The following is a 24,758-nucleotide window of genomic DNA, read 5'->3' on the forward strand; positions in this document are numbered from 1 at the left end:
TAACACCGAACGTCCTATTGCGTTCGCATCTAAATTGCTAAACAAAGCTCAGTGTAATTATAGCCAATTGGACAAGGAAGCGTTGGCTATTGTGTTCGGTGTCACAAAATTCCATCACTACCTCTATGGTAGACCATTCTATTTAGTAACAGATCACAAGCCCCTGACGTCACTGTTTCATCCGTCTAAACCAGTTCCTCAGCGGACAGCTCAGAGACTACAACGTTGGGCTCTTTTGTTATCACAATACCAGTATGAGATACTGTATCGCCCTACAGCTCAGCATGCAAACGCTGACGCGCTTTCTAGATTGCCGATTGCTGCGGATGATGTCTTCGATTCCTCTGACGACTCTTGCCATCAGATTGACGCCGATGAGCATCAATCCCTCCGGGATTTTCCGATTGATTATCGTCAGGTGGCACGTGAGACAGCTACGGATCCTCATCTGAGTTTACTATTACGTTTTGTTCAACGTGGTTGGCCGCCCAAGGCAAAGGACATATAGGATCCTGTGGTTCGTCGCTATTATCCGCAACGTCATCTGTTGTCTGTTTCGCACGGAGTTTTGCTGTTACGCACCGAGAATGTCCAGCTTCGTGTAGTGGTTCCCCAAGTGCTCCAATCCAAGGTCCTCGACTTGTTGCATCAAGGTCATTGGGGAGTGGTCCGCACCAAGCAGCTTGCCCGCCGTCATTGTACATGGATCGGCATTGATAAGCAGATTACGCAGATGTCTACAGATTGTTCGACGTGTGCCGAACACCAATCTGGTCCGCCTCAACGCTATTTTGAGTGGGCACGCCCTGCCGGTCCCTGGCAACGGGTACATATTGATTTCGCTGGTCCATATTGGAACTCTCGTTGGCTCATCGTGATAGATGCATTTAGCAATTTTCCGTTTGTTGTGCCCATGCAGTCTACAACGTCTGCACAAACTATACAGGCGTTGACTTCAATTTTTTGTATTGAGGGTCTTCCAGAAGTTTTAGTGTCTGACAATGGTCCACAATTTACCTCTGCTGAATTTGAAAGTTTTTGTTCTGCCAATGGCATTCGCCATGTTCTTACTCCGCCGTTCCACCCTCAATCGAATGGTGCAGCGGAACGTTTTGTACGCACATTCAAGGATCATATGGACCGCCTCCGTGCTACGCACTCTCGTCAGCAGGCCCTCATCACGTTCCTGTCGTCGTACCGGACCACGCCACGCGACGGCCCTTCGCCTGCGGAGCTTCTCCACGGCCGTCGTCATCGCACCCTACTACGGTTGTTGCACCCCCCGGATCGACCCGCCGCTTCTGAGCATCGCACTCGTTTTCAGCGCAACGACGCCGTTTTTTTCAGAGTTTATCACGGTCGCCGTCGTTGGGAACGTGGTACCGTGATAAGTGTCTAGGGTCGCGGTTTTTATACTGTTCAAGGTGCTACTGGGGTGCACAGGAGGCATCAGAACCAGTTGCGCCGCGCTGGCCGCCCGGATTCTGCCGCTCGTTCTTTGTCCACAGATTTGGTCCGCGGCGGGTTCCAGCCGCGCCTTCCGACTTCGCTGCCGCCCCCAGGGCAGCAGCAGCAGCCGTCGCCGCTACCACGCCGACAGCCCGTCCCGTTGATGCCTCCCACGCAGCTTCATCCGGGAGCGCCCCAGGTGGTCGCTCCGGCGCCTGCGGTCCCTCTTCAGTCGCCACCGCCTTCGGAGCTGATGGACGTCGACCCCTCAGCCGGGCCGCCTTCCCAAGCGGTGGCTGTGCAGCCTGTCCTGCAGCCGCTTTCCTTGGGCACCCCCAAGGAGTCTGACACCGCAGCGCCTTGTCCGGCGCCCACTCAGCAGCCGTCGACGCAGCGTCAGGAGACGCTGCCTCTCTTCGTGGGTCCCGACGCCCCGTCGCGTCCAGTACCAGAAGCTGCGCCCGTGGTCACAGGCGTGCACCCTGACCTCGGTTTTCAGTCAATGTTTCCCGAGGCCCCGCGCAGCCAATGCTGGGGTGCGGACCGGGGACTGCCACCGACAACAGTCTCCGCCCCGGTCTCGTCCGCTACGCCTGCGGCCAGACCCCTCCCCCGCCGTCGACGCTCGCCACGTCATTATTCAACGACGGTGCGGCGATTAGGGGGGGAGGAGTGTTATATCCTAGCCAGTAATGCCACCCGAGCCCGCTGCCAAAAAGGTTGGCAGCATCAAAGTCCGGACGCCGTCCGCATAAGCAGCGCCAGCGAGACAGGAAATCGCCGCAAGTCTGCGCGCGCCACCGCTGGCTCCTGGTTTCTTAAGCGCTGGAGTCGCGAGCGCTAGGACAGTTCTGTATTCGCCGCTCAGTTGTATACTCGCCACCGAATAGTGTACTAGCTAGTCAGTTGTGTGTTCATCGCAGCAGAGTTGTTGTTTGTCGTCAGCCGACGCTGACCTAGCCGCTCCGACTCGAACTAGACAGATTTCTGTAGACACGGAGTTCACTACTGTGTTTCTGTATCTTCGTTAATAAAGATAAGTACCGACTTTTATTTAATCAGAGTGTTTGGGTTTTCATCTTTCTGTTCACTGTTCCAGCGGACCGGTCGGCCCGCTATTAAAAGTGTGGCGGTGACTTCGTAAGCCGTTTCTACAGCGAATTGCTTGTCGCTACGAACGCCACCACAAAAATAATCTCTCTCATTGTGTTAAGAAATTTTACTTTGTGTAATCACAGCTGACTTCACTCGCCTACTTAATATCACTATTGGAGGAGCTTGTGGGCGATTACTAAAATATTCTCACCTCAGTGTCACAGCCTGCACCACGAGGCTGTGGCACCCAGAGCAACATCCCAGAATGCAGTACGGCGTCCATTTTCTGACCACAGGATGGGCAGGCTGTCCAGTATCACGAGTCCAGCCGCCGCTGGAGCAGAGAGCCACTCACTTGCTGGAAGGAGGTCATGGCCGCCTCTACAGTACCGCCAGCAGTGCTACCACACTGTCATCATGGTCGCAGCCGGATATGTCGCTGACTGCGGCATTCGAGTGACACCATGCTCAGCCGGACTCTTTGCGCTGTCAGCAGTGCCGGACGTCTATTGTTTTTCATGAGAGGCAACTGGACGCTTCCACAAAGATGTTCCTGATGTAAAACGGCCGAGGGTCGGAATAAAGAATATAATTAAACAAAGCTACTGTCGTCCTGACACCTTATTTCACTCTGCATGGTCCGCAGCTCATGGTCGTGCGGTAGCGTTCTCGCTTCCCACGCACGGGTTCCCGGGTTCGATTCACGGCGGGGTTAGGGATTTTCTCTGCTTCGTGATGACTGGGTGTTGTGTGCTGTCCTTAGGTTAGTTAGGTTTAAGTAGTTCTAGGGGACTGATGACCATAGATGTTAAGTCCCATAGTGCTCAGAGCCGTTTGAACCATTTTTTTCACCCCCCATGGGCGACAACATTGGTGTCAGATCACTGACGTCTCCTTCTTAGAGCAACATCTGAACTTACAGCTTACAGTACGGTGAGCCCGAAAATTTTGATTGTAGTAAGGTCACGGAGAAAACGTTTGACAGTCTTGTATTTTGTAAAGTAGATTTCATTGTGACTGTGTGTATTGTGTATTAATCCGAGGATTAGAAACGACGGAGAGGCTTCGTCCTGCCGTAGCCCTCAGTGGTTCACAAACCTACATCAGGCCACAGCAGTCCACCCACCCCACCACCGCCCTTCACCGAACCCGGGGTTACTGTGCGTTTCGGCCCCCCAGTAGAGCCCCCCTCCCCCTCATCACCACCACCACGGGGGGAACGTCTCAGACCAGACGAGTGTAACCCCAAATTTTTGGATGGTAGAGTAATTATGGTGGGAGTGTACGTGGAGGCAGTGTTTGCACAGCAATCGCCGACGTACAGTAACTGAAGCGGAATAAGGGGAACCAGCTCGCATTCGCAGAGGTAGATGGAAAACCGCCTTCAAACCATCCACAGGCTGGGCGGCACACAGGACCTCGACACTAATCCGCCGGGTGGATTCGTTCCGAGGGACCGGCACGCCTTCCTGCTCAGGAAGCAGCGCGTTAGACATCACGGCTAACCGGGCGTGCTCATTGTGAGTAGAGAACCTGTAGACTTGTCCAGTTTTAAAGGTCGTAGAAGTCATGATTGGTTAGTGGCTGTTAGATGTGCACAGCGTAACTGTGAGGACCATTCAGCACCATATACGGGATCAGTTCTGGTAAAATGTTATACATGGAATCGTTGGGGAGAATTTGGCTAGGCAAAGCCAGCAGTTGACATGGCTCATGATTAGACGTAAGAATGAAGTTAATGTATTTATTTTTCTTGTCTTGTGTGTGTTATTTCTCAAAATGAGAGTAGTCAAGGTTAAGGCTTCGATACAGATGCAAGGTGTGTCAGAGCTAGAAGCAGTAAGCATATTGTTAGATAGGGAGGAACAATTAACAGCAAATAATACAGAACTGTGTGGGTTTGTAGAATAGCAATCGTCGCAACATGCTGTAGATTCGTCAGTCGCAAGCTTAGCTGCTCCTTTTTCTGGTAAGGCAACTAAGGGTGTGCAGGCCTTTGTGGGAAACCTTGAAAATCTGGCTGAGATGGAAGGTTGGTCTGACAAGGAACTATTGACTGTTGCAAAATTGAGACTAACAGGGAAGCTAAAACTTGTTTAAGGTATACAGGAGCTCTTAAGGAGCCACAAGATTCGAAGAATTAAGAAGCGTTAATTCAGGAATATACGAAACGAAATAGTGACCAACACTATAGGGAACAATCAGGGGTAGTAACTAAGAAAAAAATGAAAAATGTGGAATAATCTGCGGGTAGGATAAACAAAATTAATGGAATTACCTATGAATTAGGGCAGGATGGTACAGTCAATGAAATAATTTTGCAAGAAGCTGAGCAGATGCTTTTTAAGAGGGTTGTATGCGGAAATGTTAAGAGGTGTACAGACATGGTTCGATGGATTTGCACACTGGATAGTGTTTGCAACTAGTATAAGATGTTTCACGTGTGGACGAATGGGGCGTATAAGGATGGAGTGTCGCCAGCCTCAGGGTGATATAAACAGAATAAGAGGAAGCAATAGTTTCAGAAGTAGGGGACCATGGAAGAATAAGATGTTAAACGACAACCGGAACCCCAGGTTCACCTAGGGTCATTCCCTACTAAATCGTATGCAGAGGTGGATTGTGCGATAAGAGGCAAAGCAAGAAGAAAGGGTTGCAAGACGTTATTGGATACACTGGCGCATGTGTCAGTCGGCACAAATGATCTTGTGAAACATAAGAAGCGCGACCTACCACCGTACAGATTGCGTGGTGTGGGGGAATAAGGATGTCACACCATAAGGATCGGTGGACTTAGACTTTTGCCTCAATACGATTAAATTTAAACAATGTGTAATGATTGTGCCACACGGGACTGAGGGCTACGACATGATTCTAGGATTAGATTTCTTATATCAGCATTGTGCTATAATCGACCTTTGGCAACATAGGGTGCCACTTGACGGAAAAATTTTTCACTTAGGTGAAGTCATTGCCTGTGTAGCGATGTCGCGAGGAAATTCTGACGCCAAATACGAACCGATTAAACCGTGGACGGCCACACTAAGACTACATTTGGATAAATATGTACGTAAGGATACTGGGAAATCACTTTGGGTCAGTGTTGAGTCCAGCTTGCCAGTAGGAATTTTGTGTGTGGTGGAACCGTTATAAAACAATGAAGTATTAGATCAGTCGGGTTGCTTCGTTAAAAGACATATTGTATGTATAGAAGAAATGAAATGTGAAAATAAGGCATCTGTTTTATAGATTATTTTAACGGAGAGTACAAAGGATTATCAAAGGGGCTGTTATTCGTTACTATGGATATTCTGGAGGAAGGAGTGTCAGCCACGTACAATCGCCAAACGCCATTGAAACTGTATTACAAGGTTAAATGAAGCATCTAGAGGGAAGCAATATGGAACAGATGGAAAAATTATTTTTGGAATTCAAGGATTTATTTTTCTCCAAATGCGCCGCTACCAGTTGGGCATGTTACACAGCACCGCATATGAATGGGAAACGAATCATCGTCCTACCACAAAAGATACATAATACATACATACTTGCAGCTAATTGTGGAGGAATTTGTCGAACAGCAGCTCAAAGATGGAACAACTGAAGAAAGTAATAGTGCAGGGAGGGTAGGACCAGTCGTGTCAAAAAATCATTGGATGAAACACGAAAATATAGGTTTCGTTGTGGTAACACACATTTAAATGCGAAAACCATAATGGACGCCTACCCTTTGTCAAACATCACAGAAGCCTTGGATCATTTAAGGCAATGCAAATATTTTTCAACAAGGTATTTGAAACGTGGTTATCACAAGACAGATGTTGCATCACAGTATCGACACAACTCAGGGTTTTTCAGCACATTGGGGGCACTACCAATTCAGAAGAAGGTCATTCTAGCTAAAAAATGCATATGCAAGGCTCCAGAGATCGATGGATGGAGGGTTCAGAGGATTGAAACCACAACAATGCTTACTGTATCTTGATGACATGGGAGTGATATGGAACAGCATATGCAGCGATTAAATGTAGCGTTCCTAAGGTTAGAAGCAGCGAAGTTAACAATGAGTACAGAAAAATGTGGTGGAAGAGATAGGATACCTATGTCACATCTTAAGTGACGATGGGCTTATGGCAGACCCAAGATTAATTAGAACTGTAAGTGAATTTCCTGTACTACAATCTGTAAAGGAGTTGCCATCATTCTTAGGAGTCACAAACTATTACCGCCAGTTCTTAAAAGGATTTGCGGATTTTACAAGACCATTGATACAGTTGTTAAAAAGGGTAATACATTTTTGAGGTCAGGAGAGTGCCATCATTCATTTGGCTGTGTGTTGTCATAAGTGGTAGAAGGTGTGGAACATAAGGTAGGTCACGCATCAAGACAACTAAATTCTGCAGAAAGAAATTATTCGGCAATAGAGAAAGAGATGTTAAGCCTTATTTATGGAATCACATATTCCATATGTTATCCGTACAGTAAAAATTTTAGAGTAAAAACAGGTCATGCAGCATTAAAATGGTTGTTGGGGTTAAAGGATCCTTCTAGTAAGGGACAGAAACACTAAGTGAATTTGATTTTTCGTGTGTGTGTGTGTGTGTGTGTGTGTGTGTGTGTGTGTGTGTGTGTGTGTGTGTGTGTGTAGCCTTTGCCTGTTTGTGCTGTTTTTATTTGTAAAGTTCCTTTAATGTGTCCTTTAATGTGTTAAATAGTGTGCCCTTGCAGAATGTAGTGTATTCGTTTAAGGCCTGTTTTCTTTCTGCCATTGCCTTCTGTATATGGAAGTTTCCCTCAGTGGTCTGTTTGCAGTATAGGCTGTTGCTGGGTTTTAGTATTCTTAAGTCTGTTTCAATTGTGGTTGGGTGGTGATTGTGGGCTACAAGGTGGTCAGCAAATGTGCTATGGGAGCTGTTGCTTTTTAAAGCTCTGAGATGTTCTGAATATATGGTTTTGAAGTTTCCGTGTGTTTGTCCTATGTACACTGACTGCCAAATGTTGTATGTGAGTTCATATATTCCTGATCTGTTAATATAAATAAATTCGAATAAAAACGAAAGCCCACTGATGATGGCACAGTGATGTCGAAACATGTTTGGGTACTGAGAAAAAACGGTGTTTTGCATAACTGGGTGACCGCACATCCAACAATTTTGACTGCAAAAACGGCCAACACAAGGTGCTGCAAATCAAAATGATGCCTATTAACTTTGTATACGCCGAAGGGAAAGACAGAGAAGTTCTTTTGCGTAGTATACGGGGCCAAACCAAGCGGTAGAGACTACGTCCCAGTAAATGTAAAGATTCAGTTGCCGACGACCGCGACGAATGTGCGTGTAGGACAATTGAAACCTGTTAAGGGGGTCCGGAAGTTATTCCCTGGATAGGAGATGCGGACCGGAAAGGGGGAGTGAGGAGAAAGGTATCGCAAGAGCTTGTCAATGAAACGATAACGAGGAACCCGTATGGATTAAGGCCTAGGAGATAGTCGTTTAGTATTTTTCTCTTTTCGTTAGGTATAGATTATGTGTAATTAGTATAAGCAGCAGCAGAGCAGCAATGAATTTAAGGGGGAGAAAAGTAATAGGTATTCCTGCCCGTAGGTTAAGTGCAGAGAAGGCGAAATGCGTTGCATAGCGGGGTACTGATTTTCATCGGGGTGGAAACGTTAAGGAATAAGCATCTGGAAGGCGAAATGCCGTTCGCCAGGAAGGAAGACGTAGTGATCACCCGACATCTCTGGGTGATACAGGTGGTATCCAGTGGGAGATGCGTAACGAGGTGAGGATAATGGAAGAAGCATTCAATAAATTCCGTCAGGGAACGGAAAGGCACGGGATACTCAAAGGACGTGCCAAGGTATCTGTGAGAATACACAGGGCATACGAGAAATTAAGGAGCGAGCTCCCAAGGCACTGGGGGTTATTTCACATATGTGAAGGAAGAGTGTTGGCATCGACACTGGACGTCGGCTTATGAAAACAATATTTGGCACTGCTCATGAGGAAGATACTCAAAGGGTGAACAACACCATAAAAGAGGTTAAGTAGTGGGCAAAAGGGAACAAAGCCGTGAGTGACTGGCACCCTACACAGATTACAAGTTTAGAGAAGGACATATTGAATAACACATGACTACTGTAACATCTGACTGGAAAAGTAATGCGTTACGACAGAGCTACAAAAGAGGCGGTTAATAAGAGTATCAGGGAACTACAAACCGAAACAGAAGTCTTAGATAGGGAAATAGTAATGACAAAATGGTTGCAGTCCGTAGAAGATAGTGTTTGGAAAGTGTGAGGGAAAGTAATAGAACTACAAGAGGCTATGCAGCAGGCTGTAAGAGGTCAAACAGGGGTAAACATGTCGTCTCCAGAGCAGTATTTAAAGGGTCTAAGGAAAGTATACAAAAATTTGGAAATTTTTGGTAAGGTCTTATGGGACCAAACTGCTGAGGTCATCGGTCCCTAAGTTTCCACACTACTTACTGTAACTTAAACTAACTTATGCTAAGGACAACACACACACCCATGCCCGACGGAGGACTCGAATCTCCGACGGAGGGAGCCTCGCGGACCGCGACAAGGCGCCTATAGACCGCCCGGCTACCACCCGCGGCTCGTACAGAAGAATTACCACCGAAGTTGGGCTTGGTATTACAGCCCGAGTACAAAAACTTACTCTTTTATTTTAAGGTAGCCACAATATCAGTGAGAACAGTTGGAGCGAAAGTTTATAGTTCCTTTTCTATGCCAGTAGCAGGGAAACAAGCACTTTACGAGTGCTACATAGTTCATGGATATCCAGACACATGGGGGATATTGCAGAAGTCTGTCACAGTAAAATCTGAGTGACAATTATTAATTGCAAAAGCCAAGGGAAGAGATGCAGAAATGGAGGAAGCAAAGTTACAAAAACGCTACACTTCCATGTCACACTAAGTACTTTTTTGTGTTGCATCCAATCATTTTACATTACGCGATATTTTTCTTTATAAATGCTAAGAAAGCCCTGTTCCTAGCACATCAAACCTTCACCATTCTCAGAGGAGTGCAGACGATTCAGAAAGCAATTCCGCACTTAGCATGTATGTGGAGCCTTCCCAGCGCTGCCTGTTTCCCGGTTTCACCGATCCTTGTCGACACCCGGGCTCGGCCGGGTACCCGACGAGCCGCGGGCCTCGATGGCGCATCGCGGCTCGGGCAATCCGTTGTCGGTACACTTGGGCTCGACTACCCGCGGTGCGGGCAACAGAACGAAGCGGTCGACTGCAGCCTGGCTCGGACGGGTAAATGTTGCGCGATTCTGAAAACCAGTACCGGTACATCGTTAATAATCATATCAAGATTTCTGGTCGTTAATCATTAGTTCCCGAGCACCGCAAAGTCACAATTGCATTGCATGTATGTATTGTATTCTATGTTAACTGGGGGCCTAGAAACGACGGAGAGGCTCTGTCCCCGCGGAGGCCGCAGTGGTCCACAACCCCACGATGACTACCGCAGTCCATCTCAGCCCTCCGCCGCCCCACACAGAACCACTCTTTCAGGGTTATTGTGCGGTTCGGCACTCGGTGGACCCCCCAAGGGAACGTCTCACACCAGACGCGTGTAACCCCTATGTTTGCATGGTAGAGTAATGGTAAAAATAAAACGTAAGATTTGCACAGATGTATGCGAGAGATAGGAATTTTTTCTCTTGTAATTAAAAACAGTAACAATAAAAGATAGAACGAAACATAATCAGAGCACATTTAAAAACATTTAAAACATGATCGCAAAACAATGATATTTGAAATAAGCAGTTACCTGCCACCGAAAACTGCTAGGACCTGCCGTGAGATAGGGAGTTTGCTGTTGAAGGGGAAAAGGATTGGCAGTGAGGAGGGCAGGAAAGTGGTGAAACAAGGATTGAGGTCTGGTGCATAGTATCGATTAGGTAAGGGTTGCTGTTAGGACAGAAAAGGAGGTGAAGTAGAGGGCTGTATTGGTGAGACTAAAAGTTGTTAGGAAAAATGGAGTGTGGAAAGGAAGGCAGACAGAGAAACAAGGAGGGGTAAGGAAATGTAAGGAGAGGAGGGAGAGTTAGCTCTGCTGAGGTAGAACTGCTGGTGTGGACTTCCAGCTGGTAGTATGGGTAAATATCAGGGTGAAGTTCACGATCTGGAAGGGGGAGATCGTTGAATTTTCTGTAGGAGAGTATGTGGAGCATGTGTAGGTGTAGGATTGATGGGATGTGTTGGCAAATGCATACCATCATACGAGAATTGGAAAGCAGAGGGCAAGCTATAGGATTATTCAAGTCGATTTTGTGGATGATGTAGAGAGGTCAGAGGTGTTCAGTGTGAATAAGGAGAAGCGGGAATTTAATGAATTCGTAAAGGGTTCTTGTGGGGATATCATCTCCGGTTTTTTCTCTTTGTTTTTATTTCATCCACCTCGCCCCATATGAATGGGGTATGGGCTGTCAGCGGTACACTATTCTGCTCTTCACCCGAGCAAATTAAAAAAAAGATGAGGATTAGAAACGAGAAATGTGGCTTATTTTCCATTCTAAATTAAAAATCGAAGGTGAACAGCTAAAAAGAAACGAAAACATGTACATTTTGAAAACACATCATAGGAAGGTGAAATTGTTCTGACAAAAAGACTGAAGCTCTGCACTTTCACATAAAATTAAAAGGACCTGCACAAGGTGAGAAGTATTGTCAGAGAAGAAAGTATGTTTGATAGGATTTAAGTGTGTAGGTAAAACGATAGAGGTCAGAGGTCTGTTAACTAGGAAATGTGTAGATATGGTAGGTAGAAGTTGACGTGGATTGTGGAGAAACGATCAGTGGGAAAGGCAGATGGTGATGAGCAGTACGTTGTGTGAGTAGATTAGTGGTTACAAAAGGAAAGGGATGTCGATGAATGAAGAGAGAAAAGGAAAGACGAGCACTGATGTGGAGTGGGATAGGTGTGGAAGAATTAAAGTTGGTAGCAGGGATAAATATTTGGTTGGACTTGATTGTCTGCATGGGGGAGTTGGTTGAAGTTGTGTTGGGATCGGATATGGAATGAGCATAGGTGTAGGGACAGAGTGGGGCTTTTGTGAAGGTTCAGCAGCATACCATTGTTGGTGGTTAGAGGGGAGACAATGGGGTAGTTGGAATCTCGTATGCAAATAGTGTAGGAAATGCAGAGGCTTTCAATGTGGCTGAGTAGAAATGAGAATTTGGTGAGATGGTAGAGGATCCATGTGGGAAAACGTCGAAAACGATAGTGCATAGTGCAAGGCGTTCGAGAATTTGGAGGGACTCATAGAACTCTGGTAAGCAGATATCCATGCAACATTTGCATAGCAGAGAATGGGTCAGATCAGGACTCTGTAGGTATAAAGAATAGAGGGGGGCTGTAATCACCAAGTTCAGCCTGTTATTAGTTTTAGTCTATTATGGGCTTTCAGTTTAATGGTTATTTGGTTAGGTTTTCCATGTTAGTAGCCGGTCAAGAGTTAGACCCAGATATATTAGTGTTTTAGTTACCTGGATAGGACAGTAGTAAATGATAATGTAGAAGTCATGGAGGTGGAAAGTGTGGGTGGTTTGACCTAAAATTATGGCCTGGGTTTTGGAGGCGTTTATCTTGAGGAGCCATTGGTTATACCAGGAGATAAACTGACTGAGGCGGATTTTGAGGGATCGTTGGACTTTCAGTGTAGGCATACTGAAGGAGGTGGAGTCGTGAGGGTGGTTTGGGTCTGTTAGCAGTGTAGAGGATATAAAGGAAAGGAATGAGGATGGACCCTTGGGGTGCTCCTGCAGTGGGGTGGGAGGTCTGGGAATTGGAATTGTTAATGGTGGCAAGGAATGATCGATTACATAGGAAGCATGCAATAGGGAAAACAGAGTTAACTGGAAGAATATGTGTTTGGAGCCAGAATGCCATACATGGTTGTAGGCTCCTTCTAGCTCAAGGAAACAAAAATAGCAGATTTACATGAGAGGAGCTGATGGAAAAGCAGATGGGTGAAGTGCAAGAGCTGGTCATCAGAGGAAAAACTGAGATGGAAGCCACACTGGTTAATGGGAAGAAGGTCGTTTTGGTTAAAATGTTGATAGATGTTTTGAAGTGGAAGGATTCAAAGACCTTGCTAAACACTGAGGTGAGGCAGATGGGGTAGTAGGAGCAGGTATCAGTAGGAGGTTTGTGTAATTTGAGGAAAAGCAGGATTCTGGTTGTTTTCCATTGTTTAGGCTAGTAACCTATGGATAGTGGTGTAAAGGGCTGAAAGGTTGACAATAAATGAGAGGGTGCATTCTTTGTGGTGTTGATAAGTAATGCAGATGCGACCAGGAGAAGGTTGTGTATGTCACATGCTGTAATTAGTGTTTTAATTCTGATTATGGGATGTTGTCCAAGTACTGGAAGCTGGGAGCCAGGGTTGGGACAGTGGTATTTGTATGTTCGTGGATGGTAGGGCAAAATGTGTAATTAAAATGTGAGTCATCAGGAATGGAGAATATATCACAGAGATAGGATGTAAAATGGTTTCTCAGATTGTCAGGTAAGGGATGGTTTTCGTGCAGAAGTGGGTAGTGAGAAATGGGATTATTGTCATTGAGTCAATGGAATGCTTTAAAGTACGTGGAAGAGTTAATGGGGATAGTAATGTTGAGTGTGGAGGATGTCTGGGGCAACCCCACACTTTTCTTGCATTTAATAAATTCCTGATATGTCTCTGCATTTGATGGTGGTGTATGAGAGTGTCCCTGTCATGACTCTGGAAGGAGGAGTGGTACAGTGGGATTCTTGAAGGATTAGAAGGGCTTTTGAGGGAGGGTGGAGTGGTGAGGATATACGATCTGCAGGAATGTGGATGGCTTGAGTGTCTGAAAATGTCTGTTGCAGAAATGATGTGGCATGAGGGATACTGTCATTTGATGGAAGGTTACAGAGTGGCTTGCAGTCTGCCATTCTATGGATTAGCAGTGGGCAGTCCAACTCACATGGGGGTGGTTTTGGATATCACTTGGATGGAGATTGGGATGGGTCACAGAGATGAGGTGTTGTGTAGGATATGGTGAGGGGTACAGGTAAGTAGTCACTTCCAAATGGATCGAGGACTTCTGCAGTAGGGCATCCAAGGAGGTTGGGAGATACGAATACAACATCAGAGGTAGTGTTGGTTTTAGTATGGGTGTGGTGTTGGGTGGGAAAAATGTCAGTTTGCAAAGAGTCAGTAAACTGATGCCACCCCTAGAGTTCTGCAGGGGATCAACTATGGGGATCTATATGGGTGAGGAATTCATAGGGGATAGGTAATTGGGTCAGATGTAGTTGATGGCAGAGGTAATGGTTATGGTTTGGAAAAAGAGAGTAAGGAGAAGGTGCTCATTTTGAATATTGCATGAGAGTTGTGTAAACAGAGGGATATTCTTGTGGTGGCCAATTAGAGATCCACCTATGGTTAGGGGAAGGGGGCTATCTGTGTGGTGGAGGATATAGGGAGAGGTTTGGGTGGTGTGATAGGGTTGGAGGAACATTTCACTAAGGCTAAGGGTATGAAGATTGTATTTGGACAGGGCATACATTAAAAGATGTTAATTGGAGGATAGGTAGCAGATGCTGTGGTACAAGATTTTGGAGTGCTGTCGCGCAGTTATGAGGAAATTAGCCGTGGTATGTGTGCATGAGGACTAGACAAACCTTAAACTAGGGTGATGAGGTCGGTGAAGAAGTGTACCTGGTTGTGTGATTAGGCGGCTTGGGTGTTGAGATGAGAGACAGAGTGGGTAGCAGCCAAGATTTGTTGAAGGGTGTGTGGATGCTAGAATGGATAAATGTTTAGGAGAACAGTAGTCATGAATTTAATGATATCTTCAGCAATGGGGTTGGCTGGAGGGAAATGCTGCTGTCAATGGGCCTATCAATGGGATGGACTGAGACAGTGAGTTCTTGTTTGGTTGGTTGTCGCCTTTCTTTGCATTTTGCAGAATAGGTGTGGTGGGACTCATTGCAGGTGTTGCAGGTAGGATGGGAAACTAGTTTAGGGCACCATTTAAGGAAATGGGAGACGCTGCAGTGACGATGGGAAGCTGGGATTTTACAACCTCTGGTTAGTTGATCGTTGTAAAGAACAAAGATTTAACAGTGGTAGGACTGGGGATGAGATCTGCAAGGTTCAACCATGTAGCAGTGGTGATACGTCAGGCCTCCCCCCTTAAGGAGAAAGTCTATGATGGTGGCACGATCAATAAACACAAGGATGAGGTGAGAGGAACTATGATCATTGTTGATCTGAAGGGCTCTTTGAACTTCTAAAGTCATTTTGTTGTTCAGTTTGGATTGTATGTGTCGTCACCTGTGATCTCAAGATCTACATTAGTGATCACAGTGGTGAAGGTAGGAGGATGACGGGCATGTTAGCATTGTGTGGTGTGGGATATTGTGATAATAGCTCTTAAAGACGTTTTGGGACCAAAGATAACACAAGGAAATTTGGAGAGGTCACTGAGGAAGTTGGGGCTGAGGGGCTTAAGTAATACATAGTCTTCACCAGAGATAATTTATTATATGTGGAGGCTTAGAGAGTATTTATAGATTTCGCAGATGAGGATTTGTGTTTGAGGAACTTCGGATCTGGGTTGGAGATGACAAATATGTGGATGGTAGGAGAAGATGTTGGAGGGGCAGGTGCTGTGTCCATACATTGGGCGTTGTCGGGATCAGTTTGTAGTTTTCTGTGTGTGAGTGGGACTGAAGTTGGTGTTTTGATGTTTTCTTGGTTTTTTGATGGCTGTTGGATGGAAGGGCAGAAATCATCATGCAGCCCAACAGTTCCAGCAGATGATGCATTCTCACATGCAGTACAGTTATCTAGAAATCGTTGAGCAGTGCTTCTGAAAATTATGGCGTTACATTTTTTTCTGCACATGTGACGCCGATTCTACCACACATTTCTGCAACTGTTGCTGTGTGACTGAAAGTTGACATGCATTCCCATGTCAATCTGGAAAGCGATTCTGGTAAAACAATCATGTCATGCGTTTTGCGCCATTGCATGTACTCATATAGAGACAATGACGTCATGCATATCTACAATCATACGCAACAAATTTTCGATTCTGATAAAACAACGATGTCATGCATTTCTGTGATTGTTCATACAGGTGTGGAAAGTTAGAATCAGCTAGACACGGCCTATGACTTTGCAGTATGGCTTCCAAGGGGATTGCATACGCTGTCAGATAGCTGATGGCATTGCTGAGCTGATTCTCGTGGTTGCAAACACGTATTGCATAATGTGATGCCTGAAGATGTCTCAGCTAGTCTCTTCAGGCTCCCAGCAAAGGCGCTGCAGGCGCGGCTGTACCATGCCTTGCTGGTGCAAAAGATGTAAATGCTAGAAAGAGAGTACACTTTACAGATGATATTTATACATCAATTCATGTACTGGATGATTGGCATTTTACTCTATGCAGAGGCGCTCACAAGGGGCCATGGATGTAAGTAGCATTCGATCGCTGCACCTTCAAACACCATATAGACAAAGTCTCTAAAATTATTTCTCTATGATCATAAGTTGGGAGCGATAACACCATACGTTTATACACTGTTCCTTCATCATCCCTAATACGACACTCTAAAAAGTTGCCAACCACACTGCTGTTTTTCGGGTTTGAAGCCACTGCGATGAGCTAAACTGTTTTGGTGAAGCAAACGATTGTGGAATATCTCCTTAATACTTGTCTGGCACCAGAGAATATGATAAATGCAACATCTTGAAACACTAATTGTCCAAGCACGTTGTAAGATCTCAGTGTGTCTCCGATGACGCACAGTTGCAGATATCATTGTAAGATGTTCCACATGTTTTCTATTAGCTCTACGTTTATACTACATATTGGAAAATTTCTGTTAATGACGATTAGTTCACAAATTGGTCATAAAACAATAACACGTAAGTTGCGGTGCCTGCAGAAAGCTTACATATATCCACAGTTCCATTCCTCGCCACCTCACATTGCTTTGAACAATGTATCATCATGGGTGACAAATCTTAAACTTGTGTGGCTAAGTGTGCATCTGAAACGATCGTTAGTCCAATAGTAAGAGAGGTAATACCTTGTGTACATGCCATACAGTAGTTTTTGTCCCAGTTAAGCTGTAGGTTATAGTATGGAAGAAACTGAGAGTTTCGGTAAACTCTCTCAGATGCCGCTTCCTGTCTGTATGGGGGAGGGAGGGAGGAATAAATCGAAGTGTTTCTAGCTGAAATTGGCAACTATGAAAGACTTGGATATTGAAACAGCTCCCATGAATGGGAATTCAATGGCGGTTGGCCTCCGAATTCATTAAATGTAGAAGTTTCGGACTCTCTTCATCTAATAGAGATATATGCGGCACTTTCCGCACCAATTTATCGCGCACAATTTTATGCTCTTCTCCTACTCCTAGAACGTATGCGCTATTATCAGTAGTACTTCTGACTAAAATCAGCTCCTGTTAGCGTTCATAATGATGCATTTATAATAATCAAAGAACCCCAGTAACATTATGAGCAGGATACACGCAATAAGGGAGCCATCAATCGATCTGTCTCCGAACAATCCAGCGTTGTAAGGCATTCAGATCCGATGCTGATGCAGAGATGTATGTTTTGAGAGTCGATGCGATTCCAACTTTTCCCATGAGGTCGATTTTGATGTCATTAAGTGTGTATCTTGTTTCTCGAAACTACAATGCATTATGTGTAAAGAATGCTGTCACCACTGATATTGGAATCGTCTTAGAAGTAAATAACATTTCAGAATTCTTATCTCATCTTTGTTATTGAACATTGCTGAAGCAAAAGGTTTACGTAATAAGTATACCTGACTAAAGATATTAATAACATGCTTGCCATACTGAAGTGGAATTTTTGTATCCAGTAATGTCATTGTGACCTTTCAGACCAATAGATTTAATAAACTCATAATTTATGTGTGTTATCATGTTGCCCTGCCTCTGAAAAGCGGTCTTCTAATGGCTGTGAGCATTTTATTTACACTTCGTACCCATGATCTTGTTTCAGATAGGGATGTTCTATAATTTCCTCACCATGAAAATCAACTACATTCCTATCCTGGTCTATGATATTCAGTTTGAGACGGTCTAACGTCTGAACAGTCGCTGGGAGGTATATAGGATTGCATGCCACCTCCACAATTTTATAATATGGACCCAATGTAGTTAAGAACTCAAATATAGTATGGATTAACCTGCCATTAAGGTACGGATTCGACACAATATTACACTCAATACGAATCTTATTGACTGGCAGTCCATCCACTTGCTGATTGGACTCATAATTTTAATAATTTTAATCCTTCTGTCCTAGAAAGTATGTACTTTTATCAGCAGCACTTGGAACTAAAATCAGCTCCTGTTTAGCGTTCGTAATGATGTACTTGAGCCGGCCGGAGTGGCCGTGCGGTTCTAGGCGTTACAGTCTGGAACCGAGCGACTGCTGCGGTCGCAGGTCCGAATCCTGCCTCGGGCATGGATGTGTGTGATGTCCTTAGGTTAGTTAGGTTTAATTAGTTCTAAGTTCTAGGCGACTGATGACCTCAGAAGTTAAGTCGCATTGTGCTCAGAGCCATTTGAACCATTTTTGATGAAATTGATCCCTTGAGAAAAACCTAGTAGTGAGCCTATTGAACCTTTGTGGCTACAGTCAACTACATCTTCTGTTGTTTTTATTAATATTTTAAACGTATTAACGTTTGCTCATCACTGTGAAACTTTTGCAAGTCGATTTATAAATGCATTTAAATTATCACTGACTTAGGAAACAGGAGGTATTACTACTGGTTCACCAACTCCTAGTTCCAGTTTATTGTTTACGATGGTGACATTAGCTGTGTTATTTTATATTTCCAGATCGGTCAGTGCAATACTCTATTCCCCCTTACATGGATGTATTGGAGGAGAATAGTTTACTTTTACATCTACATGGATACTCAGCAGATCACACTTCAATGCCTGGCAGAGGGTGATTCATTCTCCGTGGCCAGTCTTTCCTGCTCCAATGTTCGCAAGACTGTCCCTCAGACAAACATATCAAGGATATTTAGTGTATCCACTTTGCTGAGCCGATATCTACTTTTCATGTAGATGAATATTCTTTTGATCTTAGAGTGTATAACATCACGTTTAAACCTCAAGTGATTCAGTGAAGTGCATACTGTTTGTTTGTTTTGCAATCTTCATTAGGAACATTAGATAACAGATTACTACAGAGATATAAACTTCGAACAAATCGAAGCGGCTAGAACTCCTGATTCGGTTTGATACCGACAGTGACACATTTACAGCCACTGCTGTTCGAACTATAGGTTATTCTATTGGCGTGATGATTATTTGACGAAAAAGTTTCAATGCAGGTGCACAACCAACGTCTGATCTATATTGGGCATCAGAAATCTGCGAGTAAGGGAGTTAATGGGTGGAGGTCTATGCTGTGCAGTTGGAAGTTGGGAATTTGAATTTGATGGAAAGTGTGTCTGTATGGCCAAGACGGTTAAGGTAGCCATTCCATGGAAAAGAAATCCTGGTCTAGCACGAATTTTCAGCTCTCGTGGTTGGATTGCCACGATGCACTGTGCTGCTGGAAGTAATTATTTCCTCCCCATTTCTTTTCCATCATGTTTCCTTTCCATTCCTTTCACCCCAATTTTTCATGTATATGTCCCAGCTGCTTCATCACAAATGGTGTCAGTTATGTCCGACAGAAGAGAAGCCACGCATATTTGAAATTAATATTTATGTTTCATATTTACACACAGACAATTTTACAACCGCTTCTTGCATACTGAACAAAATTCCTCCTGACTGCCATACACAGTTGCGGTCTGTTGAGCTGTTGTGTCGTGTGTGGGACACCTCCGTGTCTCGTTGGAGTGCAGACATGTAGAACACCTCCATAACCTGGCCCAGTTGTAGCTCCGCTAGTGCTGTATAATAGGAAAACACTAAGTATAATGTCATACCCTCATAGTAATAATAATTTTATTGATGGATAAATACTGTACTTACTAATAGGTCTCTGCAGCAGTTGAGCAAGGGTCCAAGCATGTAAGGCTTTGTTATTATTTGTCACTACCACTTCTAGTTCGGTGGATCACTGTATAGATATTTTAAAAAGAGTATATACTTCCAGCAAATGTAAAATGTTATGCTGGTTGACCCTATTACGTAATGCATCTTCTTGGAACTTTACGTAATTTTCATTATCTGTTGAACTATTTTCCTTTGGTCTGCACATATACGATATTCCGTTGTCATGCTTATCCATTATTGATGCTGAAAACTTTGACTATATTCCTATGATAGATATTTACAACAGACTTATTTAAGTCTTATTTGCTCAATGCAACCGTATCCTCAACTGAACACATGAGAGTTAGACATAAGTATAGTCAGTCAGACAGCGAAAAAATGACGGTGCTCATGCTGTCGAATAATTAAAGTTGCTTAAGAGCTGGGGCAGGGGGAAGGAACAACTTGCACTCCAGAATTACGCATTTGCAAATATCATACATGTTAAAGTAAAACATGCGCAAGTAATTCTTTGATGTGATACTCACAGGTTTCGCCAGCTCAGAGTTTCTCTACAATACAGTGGCATCGGTGTTAAAACTGCACCGTATGCAGATTAATAGCATAATGAGCTATGGTGCAGGGGCATGGGACAAGGGGGAATTGAGGCTGCGGGGTTCTGGGATCGCGGAGTGTTGGGGTGGTGGTGGGGTGGAATCGTCTGGCAGTGACATAATGATTTCGGAATTGCGGGAGCGACGATATTTTGGGTTTGGGGATATGATGATATCAGAATTCCACAAAAGATGTAGTCACTACGATGGCGTATTTTCTGAACGCTACGATGTCTGAATTTCAGGAACTCTGATCCCGATATCAGCGAATTCCTGCCCAATACCGGCAGTGATCCTCTACTGGCGATGACATCAATCTACCTTCGATATGTTGGCGAAGATACATGTTTAAAGTCGGTGGTAGGTATAAAACGTCGTTCGAAATCGTACTGAATGCTTTGGCTGAAAATAAAATTGAACAAATAGTTCAGGAGCCCACTCTAAGTGTGAATGATTGTGAAAACGTACTTTATCTCTTAGCAAGAAATAATCCTGAGCAGATAAGGAGCATCATGACAGATAGAGGAATTAGTGATCACAAGGTCATTGTTGCAAGACTGAATAACAAAACATCCAATTCGATAAAAAATTAACGCAAAATATGTGCAGGTTTTTTCACAATGCACGTTACACACTTCTAGACGTTGTAGAGGGGACTGAGTAGATCAAGTTGTGCATTAGAACCCATGTAAAGAAACTTCATCGCCGGCCGAGGTGGCCGAGCGGTTCTAGGCGCTACTGTCTGGAATCCTGCCTCGGGCATGGATGTGTGTGATGTTCTTAGGTTAATTAGGTTTAAGTAGTTCTAAGTTCTAGGGGACTGATGACCTCAGAAGTTAAGACTCATAGTGCTCAGAGCCATTTCTGAAACGTCACTCAACTACGCTACAGAGCGCCAAAGATATAGGCGCCGGCGCCTGTAAATGTATGTATATACAGGATGATTCCGCGGTGATGTTACAAACTTTCTAGGATGATGAAGAAGGTTAAATGCATCAATTTGAGCTAAGGGTCCCAGTATCGGAAGGAACTAGTCGAAAGTTGTAAGCGAAAACCATTCCAATACCTCTGACAGTGGAATTCATGTATCGGTACTATTGTTGCTAGATTATGGAGTGGGCAGCTTTCAGAGGTAGTAGTAAGGATCAAACAAAGAAAAAACGCATACCTTAAGAGCTATGAGCACTTATTCAATAGAGGTTATGCGTTTCACCGTTGCGAAGACGAACAAGACAGTGCTCATACCATAGCAGGTATGCATTTTAGAGCCCATGTTTACTGCACATTTTTTCCTTCTTTCTGTTCGTACGACCACTTTTGAAGATTTTATACCATACAATCTTAGCAAAAACAGCACCAGTACGCTGCGCGGGATTAGCCAAGCGGTCTTAGGCGCTACAGTCATGGACTGTGCAGCTGGTCCCGGCGGAGGTTCGAGTCCTCCCTCGGGCGTGGGTGTGTGTGTTTGTCCTTAGGATAATTTAGGTTAAGTAGTGTGTAAGCTTAGGGACTGATGACCTTAGCAGTTAAGTCCCATAAGAATAAAATGGTTGAAATGGCTCTGAGCACTATGGGACTTAACGTCTGAGGTCATCAGTCCCCTTGAACTTAGAACTACTTAAACCTAACTAACCTAAGGACATCACACACATTCATGACCGAGGCAGGATTAGAACCTGCGATCATAGCGGTCGCGCGGTTCCAGATTGAAGCTCCTAGAACTGCTCGACCACAACGGCCGGCTAGTCCCATAAGATTTCACACACATTTGAACCTTTGAGTCCCAGTACGTGTATACCACTGTCAGAGGTATCGAAACGGTTTTCGCTTGTAACTTTCGACTCGTTCGTTCCCGATACAGGGATCCTTATATCAAATCGATACATCAGTCATTCTCCATCATCCTAGACAGTTTGTCGTATCAGTACGGAATCACCCTGTACGTACCTATATTTACAGGTGGCTACGCCATAGTTTTAACGCTCTGTAGCATCGCTGAATGACGTTTCCGGACATGGGTACCTATGTAAAACTTGATCTATTAAGTCCGCTCTACAACCTCCAGAAGTGTCTAATATGAATTGTGAACACACTGTATATTTAAAATAGGAAATAAACATTCGCTTGACGCATTATTAAGAGAGAGCCTCAACTCCTCCCAGTCAGACTATGTAGACGTAGACAAAATGTGGTTTAAATTCACAGAAAGAGTATTGACGGCAGCTGAGAATATATACCAACTAAATTAATAACAGATGGTACCAATTCCCCACGGTACACACAACAGTTCAGAAAATTTTAAAAGAACGCAAAATCCACAAGACAGCGGAGTTTTACAGAAGCTCGAAATTCAGCGTGAACTTCAATGCTAGATTCTTTTGACAGACTCCACAACGAAACTCTGTCTTGTAATCTGGAAGAAAAACCAGAGAGCTTCTGGTCCTATGTAAAGCAGACTAGTGGCGAGACACAATCGATACCTTCACTGTTATAGAAGCAAAGGTAATGGTACTGATGACAGTGCCACTAAAGCAGATTACTAAACAGGGTTGTCCGAAATTTCTTCGCCAACTAAAGACGAATTACATTTTCCAGAATTCGAATCAAGGGCAACTGACAACATAAGTAACCTACAGCCAGATATCCTCGGTGTATGAAACAGCTTAAATAGCTTAATAAAGGCAAGGCTTACGGTCGAGGCTATATACCAGTTAGGTACCTTTCAGAGAATGCTGACACAGTTGTACCATATTTAGCAATCATATACAATCGCTCTTTCGATAAACGATCCGTACCTAAAGACTGGAAAAGTACACAGTTCACAGCAATACTCAAGAAAGAAATAGGAATAATCCGCGAAATTACAGAGCAATATCGCTATCGTTGATTTGCAGTAGGATTTTGGATCGTATTCTGTGTTAGGACATAATTAATTACATTGATGTAATTATTGACAAATAGCTCACACGAGTTCAAAAGATATCGTTCTTGCGAAAAAAAACTATCTCTTTATTCACGCGAAGTAATGAGTGCTATCGACAGGGGATTTCAAATTGATCCATCTTTTTAAATTTCCAGAAAGCCTTTCACACTATTCGTCACAAGCGAGTTCAAATGAAATTGCGTGTCTACGGAGTATCGTCTCACTTATACGATTGAATTTGTAATTTCCTATCAGAAAGGTCTCAGATCGCTGTAACCGACGTAAATTCATCCAGTAAAACAGAAGTAATAGCTGGAGTTCCGCAAGGAAGTGTTATGGCCCTCAGCTGTTCCTGATCTACATAAACGATTAAGTAGGTGATCTGAGTGGCCCTCTTGGAGTGTTTGCAGATGATGCTGTCATTTACCGTCTCATCAAGTTATCAGATGATCAAACCAAATTGGAAAATGGTTTAGATAATATATCCGCATTGAGTGACGTCTGCATTGAGCGAAAATTGGCAATTGACTCAAAATAATGACTAGAGTGAAGTCATCCACATGAGTACTAAACGGAATCTGCTAAATTTCGGTTACACGATAAATCACACAGATCCAAAGGCTATAGCTTCAAATAAATACTTAGGGCATACAATTATGAATAAATTAAGATGGAACAATCTCATAGGTAATGTTGCGGGAAAATCGAACCAAAGAATTATTGGAATTATTGGCAGAACACTTAGAAGATGCAACAGGTCTACTCAACCGATTGTCTACACTGCGTTTGTCCGTCCTCTTCTGGACTATTGCTGCGCGTTGTTGGATCCACATCAGACAAGATTAATGGAGGACATCGAAAACGTTCAAAGGAGAGAAACTCGTATTGTATTATCGCGCAATTGGGGAGACAGAGCCACGAATATGATACGCGAACTGGGGTGGCAATCACTGAAACAAAGGCGTTTCTCGTTGAGGCAGGATCTCCTCGTGAAATTTAAATCACCAACTAATAATAATAATGTCGTGTGACGGGGGCCTCCCGTCGGTTAGACCGCTCGCCTGGTGCAAGTCTTTCCATTTGACGCCACTTCGGCGACTTGCGCGTCGATGGGGATGAAATGATGATAATTAGGGCAACACAACACCCAGTCCCTGAGCGGAGGAAATCTCCGACCCAGCCGGGAATCGAACCCGGGCCCTTAGGATTGACATTATGTCGCGCTGACCACTCAGGTACCAGGGGCGTACAAATCACCAACTATCTACTACAGATGCGAAATTTTTTTGTTGGCGCCCATCTACATAGGAAAGAATGATCATGTTAATAAAATAAGATAAATCAGAGTTCTTACGGAAAGATTTTTGTGTTCGTTTTTCCCGCACATTGTTCAAGAGTGAAACGTTAGACGAATAGCTTGAGGCTGTTCGTTGAACCCTCTACCAGGCACTGAACTGTGAAGACCAATAGTAGTTATTTAGATGTAGATGTAGAAGTTGAGACTTGGAAGCATCACAAAGCTGTTTGGCAAATATTTGATCGTCAGCTTACTTTGGGGACTGGAGTTGAATTATTTCCACATTCATTGGATAGATCTTCGTAATTTTGATTAAAT

General features: G+C 44.2%; 1 protein-coding gene across 1 annotated transcript in view; it reads left to right on the forward strand.

Moving 5' to 3' along the window:
- The window catches only part of LOC124556080 (proline-rich protein 2-like), a 51,409-nt gene that overhangs the window by 1,686 nt on the left and 24,965 nt on the right, over positions 1 to 24,758 (forward strand). Inside the window, exon 2 of the mRNA XM_047130107.1 lies at positions 1,509 to 1,924. Within this exon, the coding sequence (XP_046986063.1) occupies positions 1,509 to 1,924 (416 nt within the window). The remainder of the gene's footprint in view (positions 1 to 1,508; positions 1,925 to 24,758) is intronic.

The sequence above is a fragment of the Schistocerca americana genome, chromosome X, assembly GCF_021461395.2.
Source record: "Schistocerca americana isolate TAMUIC-IGC-003095 chromosome X, iqSchAmer2.1, whole genome shotgun sequence".
NCBI lineage: Eukaryota > Metazoa > Arthropoda > Insecta > Orthoptera > Acrididae > Schistocerca > Schistocerca americana.